At 41.0% G+C, this 15,986-nt stretch overlaps 1 protein-coding gene across 1 annotated transcript in view; it reads left to right on the top strand.

The window, feature by feature from the left end:
- Positions 1–14,893, top strand: part of SIAH3 (siah E3 ubiquitin protein ligase family member 3) — a 78,501-nt gene extending 63,608 nt beyond the window's left edge. The window contains exon 2 of the mRNA XM_019529904.1: positions 14,094–14,893. Coding sequence (XP_019385449.1) covers positions 14,094–14,687 — 594 coding nt within the window. The 3' untranslated portion in view covers positions 14,688–14,893. The remainder of the gene's footprint in view (positions 1–14,093) is intronic.
- Positions 14,894–15,986: the final 1,093 nt, after the last annotated feature.

Raw genomic sequence — 15,986 nt, 5'->3', positions numbered from 1 at the left:
TCCCCCCATGGCCCCTGTCCCCTCCTCCAGCCCCCCCCCCATACTTACTGGCATGGGGCCTGGGTCCAGCTCCCTGTGGCAACAAGCAGGGACTGCCCGAATTGCCGAATTGCCAAATCTTTTCTGAATCGATTCAGAGGCTTTGAATTGATTCGGAACTTTGTATTGGTCTCCTGATTCAATTCAGATTTGGAGATTTGGCTGCTGAATCAGGCCAAATCTCCTCCGAATTGAATCAGCACCCAAAGCTTTGCACAGCTGTAATGACCAGGACATAAACGTATGCCTCCAGAGTTGTAGTGAGACACCTTAACTTCATTGTCACTGCTCATTAAACCCTGTCCCAAACACTAAGAATATTTGGGCCTAGACCTAGATTTGGCCTCCATGGCTGGGACAGACGTTACACATAAACTGGTTTAAGTGATCAGAAACTGGTTTAAACTTGTAACAGAACAGACATTCAGTGCACATAAACCAATCTGAAAATGGCTAAAATTGGTTTGAGATAAACCTGGTTGAATGTAGTATCAGACTTAACTGATTTGGATGAAACCAGTTTATGCAATGTCTGTCCCAGACCCCTTGCTGGTTTAAGTTAAATCAGACTCCCCCAGCATCCCGGCATGCTTTCTGGGCTGGGCGGGGCTCTCTGCTCCCTGGCTGCAGCTCCAGCAGAAACTTGCAGTCACAGCAGCGCCTGCTGGCTTCCCCGTGCCCCCCTCCCCCACAACCCCCCTCTCACCACTTGCTGCTTAAGCAGAGATCCCTTCCTCCTCTCTCCCAACCGTAGCCAGCATGTGCTTTGCTAGCTAATGCGGTGTAAGGCAAATAGGACAGTGTCCACTTAGGGCTTTTCGGAGCTAATCAGCAACTAAGCTGGTAACGACCCTGCATTCCTTCTTTCAGAAAAAGCTGTTTAAGAAGAGCTTGAACTGATGAGTGAGGTTTTGTTTTATGATGGGGTGCTAAATGCTGACAACAGAGCTGATAAATGCTCTGTTACCAACTTGGGGGGGGAGGGGAAGGAAGGCTCCCTAATCACAGTGTCCTGCTGGAGCCTGGCCACACTCTCCTCAGCTCAGTCCTGTGGAAAGGAAGGGAGGGCTGCTCTAGCACCCACCAGCTTCTAGCCTAAGCCACTGCAGTCATGTACCAGCATTTTTTCAGTCCGGAGGGGATGTCTGCACAGTTACAAAGTGATTTAGCCTAGCCAGGTTAGACTACCTTTAAAGATTGAATCAATTCAGCTCAGGCTTTCTGAATGGCTGTCCCTAGCCCATGATTGAAACTTAATTCTGCAGTGGTTTGAATTTGAACATCAAATCTAAAAGCTGCAAACTTCAAGGAATTAGTATTTGATCCAAGCCGCAAGACTAGCATTTGAGGCAGCCCATCGTGTGCCACAACCCAACCAGGGCAAACATGTTAAATCCTCAGACACCAGTGAGATATTCCTACAGTTCCTTTACCAATAGCTGGGCTTGGGAAACCCTGCTTTGGTTTTCTTTTCCCCTAAAAAATGAATGTTTTGTGTCACAGCTCAGTAATCTCAGGCTGTGTTACTGAAGGAGTAGTTAGTGAATTTAAATGTCATGTAACTGTGGAAAGGTGGAAACTGTCTGATTGTAAGGGAAGAATTTCTGTTGTTGCAGGGTGGATTTGCTCTAATTATTTCAGATGACACCAACAAATCTGCTCTTCTCTGAGACATGCTGTTACTGTAGTAACTTGTAAATGAATATTGGATGACAAGTTATTACAGCCAGTCTAAACTGGTAAGTCTATAAGCACAGCAGGGAACCAGTTCTTCTGTTTCTTTTCCCTTCTATATTAATTTTTTTCCCAGTGTGACTGTAAAACATAAAGTCATCTGGTCAGCTCCTCCTCCAGCCCTTGTGAACCCGCTCATCTCTTTTCCAACTGAGCAACCCAGGACTATTTCATCACTTTGTTTTCAATTAGTTCTTATCATTGTTTTGCATTTTGCAAGGAGGATTAGATGAAATACAAACTGAGTAAACTAAATCCTCTGCTACATCCTAAATCCTGAATTAATGCACTTTACAATCCAGCCCAAATAGGAGGCAGCATGGGTGCTTGTGAACCTTCCATCTCGACCCAATAAAGCCAACATCACTGCTTCCTGGTGTGCTTTTTTGTTACTATGTGGTGCCTGGACTCCATCTTTTGATTTAGGAACCACAGCTGTTTGCATCCCTAAGTGATACCTGGTGCACTGACCACCCTGATCACATGCCCCTGCAAAACATGAACATTTTCCCCACAACAGCACCCACAATGGGCTTCCAGTTGCAAACAGCCAATGCATAACTATCCAGAGTCATTAGCTTCTGCAAGATGATGATTCTTCTTACTCAGTTCTTTATCCACAGTGAGAAGACCTCTTCTTTTGGTGTGGCACTGCAGTGCCATAGTAACTCACCAGAGAGGCACAGAAAAGACTCTTTTTATATCCTGATGCCACAATATCATTGCCACATTCCTACACCCAAATACAACTCAGTCACAGCAGCTAGTGGCTGGTGACCAGACCTAAAAGCCATGCTTTGTCCCCAGAAAATCATCTGCAAATCTGCCTAGGCAGTGGTGGTTCCTTCATGAATACTAAGACGTGCCAGTCTTGGTCTCTGGCTCTCTGCCAGGGCTGACAGCACATCCTCTACTTGTTTTGCTGCAGCCTCTTCAGCTACCTCATAATTGCTTTTGAAAAGCTCCAGAAGAAACTTTCGTTGAAAAAGAAGCTCTAGGAGTTGAGCATTTACTTTGGTCTTTGTTTTAAGAAAAGCAATGGGAACTGATATAGGCAATAGGGGATTTATGGGATTTCCTGGAAGAATTATAGGTATCTAACATCATGTGCACACACTTTGGGTTTCCAGAAGGCTTTTTAAATATCAAAGCCACTGCTTCAGCAAACTGGGCCCAGCTGTGAGGCATAAATACCTAAAAGGCAAAATACTACAAATCTAATGTGGACACAGAATAAAACTGCAGATGACCAGTGATGGAAACCACAAGGCTGGTGTGCATGGACCCATTGTTTTCTTGGTACATACCTGTGTATGATCTTATTGGTGCAGTCACTGATTCAAATACAATGGCCTTGTGTAGAAAAAGGGTAAAGCAGCAGTTTCTCTCTAGACAGTGACATCTCATTAGAAAGAAGAGAACCATTAACACGTTCCAGCAGTGCCGTGTCACCACGTCATGCCTGATTATGTTGCAAAGTGAGATTAGCAAAATGAGCTTGAAGTTGTCTTCTCAGCACCATTTGATAGTGGGTGAAGATAACTCCTTCCCTTGCCAAACCTCTAACTAATATACAGTACTTAAGATATTCTACTGATGCATTCATAATTAATAGGATTTTGTGCAATTAAAATTTTAAATACATCTGTAAAATGAACCTTGGATTTGACTTCTTAATTTCAGATATGGAAGTTTGGCTTTGGACAAAGTGGATTTTTTTTCTATTTCTTTCATCCAAGAGATTTTATAAAATCTCATTAGCATAGTAAAAATAGCAAAAGAGAAATTAAATGGAGACCAGAATTAAAAGGATCACAAGTGTCTTCATCTTAACTTTAAAGTTATATCAAGCTTAAGTCTCCATGTGTGTATAAATTGTGTGTGGGTGTATAGTAGTGGGTGGCAAAACTTTTATGAGTCGAATGGAAGCTAAAAATGAGTGAAATAATAGCAGTGGAATGTTGTTGTAGCTATGATAGTACAGGAAATATGTGAGAAGCAAGGGGGCAGGGTTTGGTGATATCTTTTATTGGACCAACTGTACTGTTGAGAGAGATGTTAGACAAAACTCTCCTCAGGTCACTTTGTGACTGAAGACTTGTCTAATATCTCTCCCAAATACAATTGGTCTGATGAAAGTTATCACCCGAAATACCCTTGCTTTTCTTAACTAATGGGGACAGTTTCCATACAACTGAAGTGATGGGACAGTGAGAGAAAGAGAGGCTGACAGGAAGAATATAGTATACACACCATATTTCAGATATATAATAAAATCCCCTTCAAAGATTTATCATTTTTGAGAGAAAAATTGCAACTTCTCTATAGAACACCTGGAACTCCTTCCTTAAAGTAGCCAGCAACAGAATCTCCTTAGGGATACAAGTCAGGAATAAAGTAAATTGAAGCCTCCTAGCCCCACCCTGATTCAGGGTGATGGGTACAATTTTAATCCAATCTCCATGTATGTTTACAGGAAGGTGCAGTCTTTAATTCCATGATCTTGTGCATGATTTTTTTTTCATAAAATCCCTGCTTCTTTCAATTCACTCTATGGATATGCATTAGGGATGAACCAGAGTTGCACAGTGAATGAAGTTGTTGTCCAAAGGACCTTTGCTTTGTTTTTTTGCAAAAGTTGGAAGGAGTGCAGTGAATGAGCCAAAGACAGGAAGAAGAGAAAAACTGAATCCCATGGATAAAGCAGTTGATTTCTCGAGAACTAAACTAGCCAGGCCCCTGCCTCAGAGTTTCTATGATGCCTGAAAGGCAAGTCACTTAAGTAAGACCCTTCACAAGGGGTCATTACTTGGAAAATGAAGAATATCTAAATGCTCAACTTTAGAGTCTATAGTCTGATTTGAAGAAGTGCTGAGCACTCACAGCTGTAGTTGAAGTCAATGGGAGCTGTGTTTCAAATACTAAAATGCTATATAATGTTAAGGACTTTGAAAAATCAGGTCCTTGGTGTTTCAAATCAGGCACTCAGGATTAACATTTTAACCTTCATCTGTCTGTACCTCATTTCCAAAATTATAAAATGGGTGATAATAGCAGTACCTCATCCCACAGCAGCATCATATAAATTAAGTACAGTATCTGAGTATATCACAAGCTATAATGATGAGCTCCACAGAAACGTCCATCAGAAAGTTAATAATTCTGTCTTCAGAAGGGCTTGAAGGGCTTGAATAGAATGTGGCATATGGGGCATAAGGCCAGGCACTGAACAATGAGGAGAAATCAAAATATTGAACACTTCTTCATTAAGTGAGCATCATCTATTCTGTTCTGTGCACTGAAAGAGGCAGTCCAAGAAAGAAGAGTAGGGGAAGGCACAGGCAACCTTAATTCTGGCACTTCCTGTTTTTAGAGTGCCTGGTTTTTCAGCCTTAATAATGTTATTTTATCACAAGGGGGTGGTGCTTAATTTCCAAGGGCTTTTTTTTCCATTTTACTTTTTAAAATTATATTCCTCGTGTGGAATTCCTTATACTGACACCCACCTGAGACATCAGTAGAGTTGGAACATTTAGATTTAATGCACCAACATCTACCATATGAGCTAGCAATGCAACAGTAGTAGGTTAGCATCTTGCCTGGGGACCAGCTCTAAAAGGGGATGAACAGTTTGGCAGTGGGTCTTACAGACACCTGCTGAGAGCAGAGTAATGATGACACTCAGGATTCTGGGATTCCATGTCAGGCTGTGAGGGTGTGCGCGCTCTAGTGGGCTCAGACCTTTCTGCTCATTCTTCTCCAACTTGGGGCCCTTTTACACTTCCCCATCTAATCTGTCCTTGTCCCAGTCCTACCTCAGCTTTTTGTTCTAGTCCATTCTCTTTCCTGCCCCTGCCTCCATCTTCTCTCCTTAGGCTTCTCATTCCAGACCTAGCCTACCCACATATCCACTCCCCTTTTTTTGCTCCTGGGTTACTGGCTGATCTATCATCCCCTTCACTCATACTGACCATCCTCACTTGGCTTCCAGTTCCTGTTTCACTCCCTAGGCTCTTGACCCAATGTCAGTGTCACCACCCTTACTCCTCATTCCACTCTCTTCACCAACCCATTCCCAATCCCCCATCTCTATCCCACTCCTCAGCAAATCTGTCCCTCTGTAGCAGGAACTGAACTGATGTAGCTGATGTTAACAGAGTGTAATAGTAGTGAAATGTAACCATGTTAGTTTTGTCCTGTAAGTAACTTGAAAACTCCATTTTGTACACTTTTGCTTGACATAAGTAAATAAACTCTGTAAGCCGTTTTATGTACGAGTGTGTGTAAAAGGGTGAATGTTGAGAGAATGGCACAGAGACAGGACAAAGAAGATTTAACTGTTTATGTAAGCAACAAGGCACCAAATGTAAGTTACCAGTCAGTAAACTAATTAATGGATGGCTGAAGCATCCCTTTGAGGCCTAGGGCACAAAGGAGATAACAAGGAGGAGGAATGCACACATCCTGCTAGATGGGCAGCAAGAACACTCCAAGGCTGAAATACTAACTTTAACGACCCAAGTGACCTTGGGTGAGATAAGCTGAAGACGAATGAAGAACAACTGCAAAAACAAAGGCTGGGTATGGAAAAATCCCAAAGCACTGAAACAAAGGATGCCAATCTTTATAAAACAGGACTTTGAAAATGACTAGTTGGGTGAGCCTCTCTCTCAGCTACTGTTTCTCCGAAGCACAGACATGTCTATTTCACCCAGCTCCAAGCTGCTATCTCCAGGCTTGCTGTCATAATAACCACCCTGCCTGTTATCTGCATCTTCTCTCTCTCAGTAAGGCCTGGGCCAGCCACCCAGTGCTATTATTGAACAACTGCTGCTGGTAACTATAATGTCTGAATGAAATGGTTGTTTTGTGTTTGTGTGTGCCTGTGTGTAATGATGTGCATGATGATTTGTGTGTGTCTATATGAGAGGTGTTTCTGAACCTCTATGTCCAATTCATGTAATCAATAAACGTGGCATTTTGCCTTATCCCCCTTTATAAGGTCTTGCTCTTAATTCAGCAATTGAAATTTAAAGTAACACCTCCTCCCCTTACTTTCTTCTCATTCGCCCAGTTCCCCATCCCCCAGCTCCTCATCCCAATTACTCATGCTAGCTACTTGTCCTTTTTTACTCTCCTCACCACTTAATTATGCCTTTTGTTCCTTCTGTATGTAAGTCAAATAGCTTCCTTCTCCAGCTGCAGGGACTCAGAATTAGTGAGGATGTCAAGAACAAAGGAAAGAGGGGCTGCCTATTCTTAGCTCTGGTGCCCTGCCAAAGTCCAATTGGCAGCCACCCAGAACAATTGCAGGGAAAGCCCCACTCAACCCTGGGCTGGCACATGTCCAGTAGAGAGAGAACTTTACAGAAATTTAGCTGTGACAATCTAACAAGTCTCTATTGAGCATGTACAAATTGTGATTTTTTTCCCCCCCACTTCTTAGAACTTTAACAATGTTTCTAGGATTTTCTCAAGGACAGCAAAGGGCACATGCCTGATATAAAATCCCCCTGCCTATTTCTAAGTCTCCACTGTAAGCATTAGGGCTTCTGTGTTTCTTAAAGATAAGGTCTCCAGCATTTATGACTTGTGGAAAGCAAAATGTGTTTCCATAGCCTCTTTCTTAGTAACAAGTAAGCCATTTGGGTTGAAATTAAGAAAAACCAATCATTCTGCAAAAGACAGAGGATGCATCTACACATTCATTAATGTGTTGTAATTATGGCACATTCAGTTTAGTACCTGTTATTACAGGTTCTAAACTTAATGCGACATAATCGGTGCTACTGCACATTAGCACAGATGAACGCTTTTTATGTGATGTGAATCTGCATTAGACTAAATCTAATGCACCTTTGCACATTAGCACGGTTTTTGCCAGCTGGACTAATGCACAGTAGAATTAGTCTTCCGAGTATTGTCTCATGACATGTGCCCACTGAGTATGGAATTTCAGGCCAAATGGTTAAAATTTGACCGAGTTATAAGAAACTGACAACAGCATGTTACACTGAGAAGAGATGGACAATCGTAATAAACAGTGGTGCTACCAGCTGGCCTATAATGACAAGGTTGAAAGATATTGATGTTTTTTCCTAACCTTTGACTGTGGCTGGCTGTACCAAGAACAATCTTTCATGCAGGCTACACTGGGTTATACCAAGTACAACATGATGGATAGGATAGGATATATATAATGTTTACAAGGATAAGCAGCAAAGAATTTACATTTAATGAATTCCTTATTTGACATATTTGTTTTAAAATGTGGCCCTGGTATTATATCCACAAAAAGGAAATATGTTACAGAGAGATAATTTGCACATATAGGACTCCAGGATGAGAAATCGTTGCTAAGCTAGGACATGGGCAACTAGTGCCTCCCAAGTCTGGGGGGGCACCAGATCGCCGACTGAGCAGGGGTGGTCCCCAGTGACAGATCGCCAAACCCAGAACCACCAGCGGTAGAAATGGCAGAACCAGAAGTGCACTTCTGTTGGCACTTCTGGTTTTGCGGCTGATGCTTCCAGGGGGGGCACAGCCAATCTCGGGGGGTACGCATGCACCCCTGACATATCGCCAATGAGCTAAGAAGTTGTGTATGAGTGGTGTGTAATTTGCAGGGATCCCGGTTTTCTCTGTGAACACCCCACACCTTCCCCAATTCTTGGATTTAAAAAGTAACCCAAAATCTACATTTTTCCGTGATTAAAATGAAACACTACTAATATATAGTGGCATTTCATTTTAATCATGGAAAAATGTGGATTTTGGGGTTACTTTTTATAATCTAAAAATTGGGGATTTTTTTTAATCAAAGAAAACCAGGATCCCTGGTAATTTGTGCTACATGGAAGAGAAGTAAGAGAAAAGGACTGCTTGGGTATCTAATTTGGAGAGAAATGACATATAGAAACACTGAGATTGCTGTTATTCAGCAAAAAAAGTTCAAGGATTGGAAAAAACAAATTATCATTTATGTCCATAAAAGGAACAGTGACTGTGTCACACCTGCATGAGGTGTAAAATTCTAGTAGTGCAAGGTTTGATTTACCATGTTGCGCATCTGTAAAAGTCCAGCTTTTCTAAGTGCACTCAGGCTAATTTTTCACAAGAAAACCAGTACTCAGGGACTGCTGTCTACTTGTCAGGGCTCCCTAGGTTCTGCCCTTGATTTTTCATGTGATCCCTTGAAAAGGCTCCCATTGACTTTGCTAGACTTTAGACCAGGCACATAACTTGTCTGAACAAATGAACAGAGCAGTTCTGAGAATTAATTATTGTTTGCCAAGTATCATGTGAGTACTGCATAAAATGCAGTTATATCAGTGCAGTGTCTATACAGACCTGATTATTCAGAGCGTTTGCCCTTCTGTCAAAAGGGTAGAGGGGCATCTTAGAGATTATCTTGTTCAGAGAGTCATGAGCTTTCATAGGCAATAGCTACTTCGTCAGATGCTATACATTTTATGCCTTTCTGAACGAGTTATGCCTTCTGCTATGCTTCTTACGCCTTTCTGCCTGACTTCAGATTAACACACCTAACTACGTCCTTCAAAATACATGCCTTTTCTAAAAATTGGTAATTAAATCAATGTACACTATGTTCCTAAATTGCCCCTGGACAAGTAGGTCAGACAGGTATTGTCCTCAACCAGTTTCACAAAGCATCACAGTCTAGTGGGTTACATCTTTAAATAAATTACAACAAAAGTTTGAAAACTTAATTTACTGGAACTGTGTTCATGCCTTTTTGTGCGTGTTTTATGGGTGCAATTTATGTCTATACAGAGATCCAGTAATGGCCTATCCTCCACTGAAATCCCACTAACACCCCAAGGACATAAAGCAATAGTCGAGTAAATGAGATTTCTTATAGCAAAGTTCACTGAGACAGTGAATTTTAAACAGATTCTTCAGAATATTTGCAGAATATGAATATTGAACCCAGAAGTGTAAGCATTCATATCCAAAATCCCATTCCAAGGATTACTTTAATCCAGTCAGAGAATAGCTATTATACCATGTGACCTTATGCCCATTCAAAACAACTTGAATATCAAATTTTAAATGAATATCTGAACTCAAAAAAATTCAGCCCAAGAATTCTTTGCTGAAGTGATTCAAGAAATAATAGAGAACATGCTTGAGAAAATCATGATTTATTCACAGAAATTTCACAACTAGAAGAGGTGAAATTCACTGAATAATTATTCATTAAAATAATTTGCCCAGCTCCTTAGCTATTAAAGAGTGATTGTCATAGCATGATATTTGCAGAGACGTGTCTTTTTTTACCTTGACTACGATTCAGATGGATGAGCTACGATTACACTCCATGCTAGTGTAGCTTATCAAATTAGGAGAATGCATTTTTAAATTCAATTACATCCTCAATGGAAATGGTTTCTCTGACTCTGGTAATCTTTGGAGAGGAATTATATACAGTCTATAAAGCTTCACATTTCAAAACCTAATTTTAAATGTTATTCCAGAGGTTAATTTAAGATCCATCTTCCAAAAGGGAAGTTAAATAAAACTGATAGAAGGTTGGAATTTGTTGAGTGTCTGAGAGGTTTATCAGCATGTGAGTATGAGTTCATTAGTTTTAATTAGTATAATCACTAATGTTGCATTAGCAGTTTGGTGAGTGAAAGTAATTGCTTACACCCACTGTATTAGATTGGGAGATTAGAATTCATTTTATGAAGCAATTAGCATTTCAGAGATTTAAAAAAAAGGCATTTTACGATCTGCCATCACGGTAACCTGCTTCACCAGAAGATAGTTTAAATTAACCACAACTTTCATCTTAATAGGATGCAGGAATTAATGCAGAATTAAGTGTGAACCTGTCATCTCCAGCAATCCCTCCATGATAAGCAGGCAGTTAAAGGCACAAACCCTGATTAGTTTATAATGACCTGTTTTATTTTCCACACAACACCAGTCATTTATCAGTCTTGATTTCAGAGTTTTGTAGCAAGGTCTATAGTCTTCAATTTTATACAACAAAATAAATAAAAATGCAAAAGAAAAAAATAGAACAGATCATAGTAGTTTGGAGAAATAATTTTCTAAAGCAAGCACTAGATGTTTCGATAGCAATGTTTAAATGGTCCATTATTCTTTCCATCAAATATCAAGGAGAGAATAAACAGGGTCTTGGTGAACAGCATGTATTACAGAGTAGTGCATTTAACACTACTCCCTATCCACTACACTTCTGCTGGTTGCTTATCAAAATTAGACAATTGCCTGGAAAGCCTGAACTCTACAGTCACACCTGTGGTGTTAACATGGATCATTTAAGAAGTGGAAGGATTTATCTGAGTGGAAACCCACCAACATACCTTGGGTGACAAATTTCAAACCAAGTGGAAATCATTTTTAAGCCAGAATATAGAATTTTTCCTCTCATGGTTCTGTATTTGCAGTGTTATCAATGGGTATCCATAGAAAAACAGTAAGGCACAAGATTTATAACTGATATAGCTAGCACGTTGTCACTAAAATAGTTTATATCAGACTAAGCTTCTATAAAATAGAAAGAGATTTCAATCCAGGACATGTGGCAAGAAAGGAGAATTAGGCTTCAGATTTTGATATGCTCAAGCAAGCTGCAAGGATGTATCTACAACAATGTTTCTCAACATTTTTAGATTCAAGACACCCTTTGTTAGACTCAAAACTCCCCTCAGAAAATGCTAGCTTTTACTTTTCATTTGCTTTGATGAGAGAAAAATAATAGAGCAATTTTTCTGTTACAAAGAACTCAGAAAGATCACAATGGGGCAGAATGTTTTAATACTATGGATTCCTATTTGAAATCTCTAGGCTTATTTTATGAATCATGTTTGCATACCTACCAGTGTTAACATTGTATGGCACCTCACAGCATCCCTGAAAGGATCTCAAGGTACTCCAGAGGGCCATGGCTCCCTGGATGAGAATCACTGTTCTATGTAGCCCACCCACTAGCCTAAATCTGCTCATGACGGTCTACGTTATAAACAACCCTAACATTACCCTGCCATGGCAGTCTAGTGGCTATCCTAACCCTGGAAGCTGTCCTGAACTCCAGGACCTGACATTAGGTCTGCTCCTCACCTGCCTATTGTTGCCATATGTTCAGCCATCACCCAGGTGCAAGAGACTGCAAACACAGTAAAACTGCCATCATCAGTCCCACTAACCTGTGTCTATACCTGACTTCAAGTCCCTTCTTGTTCCAGCTCCTCCCTATTGCCTCATAATTAGAGCTAAGTTAAAAACAAGAAGCTTCCCAATCCTCAGGTGGCGGTCTTCTCTTCTATAGATCAGTTTGGCCATAACTTGTCTCTCCTTCTGGGTTTGGCATGCAAACTCAGCAAGCTAATATTAGACAGGGAAGGCAGCTTACGTGGCTTAAGCTAGTTGATGGGAACCCTGGAGTTCGCTCCTAAACAGCAATGTAGAGATACCCTCTCCCTCCTTCCAATGCTAGAATTCTATGCAAAAATGCCTAAACAATCCTGACAACAGAGACTAAAACTTAGGACCCCCCTCCCGAGTTCCTGAAGCAATGTGCGGCAGAATCACACTACCTCTTGTTTGCTCCCTGGACTGTTTATATATTTTACATCACATAGTCATCAGATAAAATGTTTAACTAGCAATGGGAGGCAAAGACTAAAACCTGAGGCTCCCTGTCTCTAAGGCATTGCCCACCTCATTGGGCCACAGTCACAATTCCCATTGCTAGCTGTCCCTTTGGCTCCTTGAAACTTTTGCTCTTTCCTGTCCAGGGGTCAGTCTGCCATTGGAGTGGGGGAGAGTTTCCTCAGCCTTGCATAACATATCTCTGGTGTTTCTGGTGGTGTCCTGAGAAGCAGGAGGTATAGGTTCAAACCACAGCAAAGTGGCCTACAATCCAGGTCTCCTATTTTTTGAGCAAGTGACTTAGCCATTAGGCGATTGGGCAAAAGGTGGGCACCACCCTCATGTCAAACAGCCACTGTGCCTCCTTTTCTGCTCAAGCAGTTGGGGACCTGAACAGAGTTTATTCACTTTTCCAAACAAAGTTGGAGTAGAAGAAAATGTAAGCAGAGTTATTCAACTATGTGGCCATAGTGGAAAGCATCTGAACATGTGCAGTAGGACAAGTCCAGTTATCTGGGGAACTGTATAAAGCTTTTGCGTCTAAGGCAGAGATGCCTACAGGGCTCACAAATAATCTGGGAGTCTGACAAAATTCTGGCTGCTAAACAGTGTGAAATAAGATCACATTTGGTGCTTTACACACTGAAGAACCATCTAAGTGGCATTTAGGTGCATTGGAGAAAAGTATGATGGGGGGTGGCAAGGTTGGACATAATCACAAGTCTTGAAGAGCCAGGGTTTTATACATAGCTGTGTATTGCCTAAGCCTTAAAGCTTGTCTACCTCTGATGTCATTCTAGAATAGCCAGGAAAACTATTCCAAAAGTAACGTCATGTGTTACTGTGAAATATAATAGTCCTTTTTGTTTCTCTTCAGCTTAGGCCACTGTCAAAGTAGATTAAGATAAATAGAAGCAAGACACTCTTATTCCTGAAGAAAAAAGTCCACACATGGAATTATTCAGGAAGACTTATTGCACTTTAAATGAGCACCTACCCTAATCTGAATTAACTTTCGAATGTAAAGGTGTTCTAAATCTGCCATCTATCCACCTTTGAAAATCTTTTGAGATTTATGGATGAGAAGGCATGATTTAAACACAAACTATTTTTATGCACAGAAAAAATAATGAGGGCATCATACACACTAAAAATTGATTTTTGGTTCACAAATTATGGGTGTTATAAAACACGTTATTTCAGGGGGGGGAAATGTGTCCAGATTTGCCAGAGTGTATTTCATTAAATGATAAGAAAGCTATAAATATTTCATTTTCTTGTTCTCAGCTCTAAGAGCATAACTGCATGAAATGTCCATGGTGTTCTTGGGTTGTTTCTGATTTGGTTTTAGGAAAATGCAAATCTTTTTCTTCTTGAACTAATGAAATGACTCTTTAAACTCATCCATCACTTTCATTTAAGGTGATTTATGATGGCTCAACTAGTTATTATCTCTTCTCCTCCAGAACAAGGCAGCCCCTTTTACTGAACAAGTTCAGATCTTGCTCTCTGCAGATCAGTCCACAAGGGTGCTGAGTTCCTTTAGCTTCTGCTGACGTCAGTGGGAGTTACAGGAGCTCAATAACTTTCAGGACCAGGTCCTGTAGCTCTGTCTCAGTTTATTGCCCAGAGTGGTTTCCCCAGAGTCCCTCATGGTTTTTCTCTTCTTCTTGCAGCATGCATCAAACAGGTGTGCAGTTGCTCAGACCTCCACGGAGCAAAGCAGCCTTCATCCCCACCATCCCCATGAGGCAGTGCATGATCCACAGCTGATTCCCTGCACCTGCCCTCTGTTTTCTTGCCAATGGGAAGGCCATTTGGAAGTAGTGGTCTCACATCTGAGACAGACTCATAGCATCAACATCCTTCATGGGGCAGAGATTGTTTTCCTGGCTACAGACATGCATCTCCCTGCACCAACAGATTGGATAATCATTCATTCTTGCCTGGGCCACCAATTTTTGCTGGTGCTCAGGAAGCAGGAGAAATATGAAGGCCACCCTCAGTTCTTTGCCACCATGATGCTGATTGGCACCCCAACTCAAGCGGATAACTTTACCTACAGGCTTGAGCTCAATAGAAACCAGAGGCGTCTGAAATGGGAAGCTACCCCAAGATCAGTACTGGAGTGCATTGACTCTGTCATATCAGACGGTGATTGCCTTGTCCTTAACACCTCATTGGCTCAGCTCTTTTCTGATAATGGAAGCCTGGCTATAGGAATTGCAATAACTTCAAGCAAAGTTCACACTGCTGAGGTGGAAATGTGAAGAAGTGGGAAAAAAATAGCAAAAGAATAATGCTACCCTCCTGCAGCTTGTGAGAGCCAGAACTCATGGACTTCTTTTGGGGGTCTCAGGTTTTTTGTGGTATTTAGTATTGTCCACAGTGGGCATTCTGTAAACTTCCTGTGATTCCAGTCTCCATGTGATGTATTCGCTGTTTTTGTTAATACAATTTTATGAGAGATTTTAAAGATCATAAGTTATTGGCTCCATCAGAATAATGCCACAGAGTCTCTCAAGTAGAGGCTGTCTTTATAGAAAAGGCAGTCCAAGGGACACAGTGAATCCTTAGTTTGGATAGACTAAGAAAATTCATTTATTTTATTGTTTATCTAGTTCCTGGGTACTAAGTAGGCCTCTGTGACTGATAGTAAGGTAAAATAATCTAGCTAAAGCAGAGGCCAACTGTGGTCCTTGTTCATTAGCAACTTCACAGGAATCAGCAGACTGCAATTAATTTGCCTAAAATGAAACAGATTGCAGCTGCTCTCAGCTTTTTTACTACTGAGGCACAACCCAAGGAGACAGTAAGTTCCAGCATACAACTCCCCATCTGACCTAAGCAGATAGTCCCTGCAGAGCACTGTGTCCTGTGACCCATCACCTCTGGAAACCACAACCATGAGCAGAAATGAGAATCAGAGACTGAATATTAAACTGCAGATTGTGTTTATCCCAAGGTTATGATTACTGCTATAATTTTAATCATACAGTCACTATTATTGTTATTTTATTATTTTATAATAGCAATAATAATAATGATAATATTTTAATAATAATGACTATCTAGGAATTATATAGTGGTAGAAACCACTGGGCACCACCAAAAAGAATACTTTAATAATAATAATAACTATCTAATATTTATACAGTGGTAGACTGCAGGCCACCACCACACTGAGCTCCACTGCATGAAGTACAAACTTACAATAAATGACAACCCCTGCCCCAAAAATCTTACAGCGTAAAGCACATTCTGTGGCCATTCATGATTTAAAACCAACACTGATGACCCACTCATCTCTCAACAGCTCCTTCCCCTAGAGAAACATTCACTATCTCTACATGTATTACTGATTCAGGGCCTGGAAAACCTAAGGAGGTATCAGCACCTGGCTGGACATTATAATGAACCAAATTCAATATCTTTCTTATGACTGGCTTGCCAAATGCAAGCCAACTTGAGGTATCCAGGATGCATCTTCATGTGCAATTAATGCACCTGAATTTTTCTGTGCAGAAAATTCAAGATTGTTAAAGCTCTCCCCCAGTTCCTGCCCTGCT

This window comes from Crocodylus porosus, unplaced genomic scaffold (assembly GCF_001723895.1).
Source record: "Crocodylus porosus isolate Cpor-Errol unplaced genomic scaffold, CroPor_comp1, whole genome shotgun sequence".
Classification (NCBI taxonomy): Eukaryota; Metazoa; Chordata; order Crocodylia; family Crocodylidae; genus Crocodylus; species Crocodylus porosus.
This window is presented reverse-complemented; position numbering and strand designations above follow the sequence as displayed.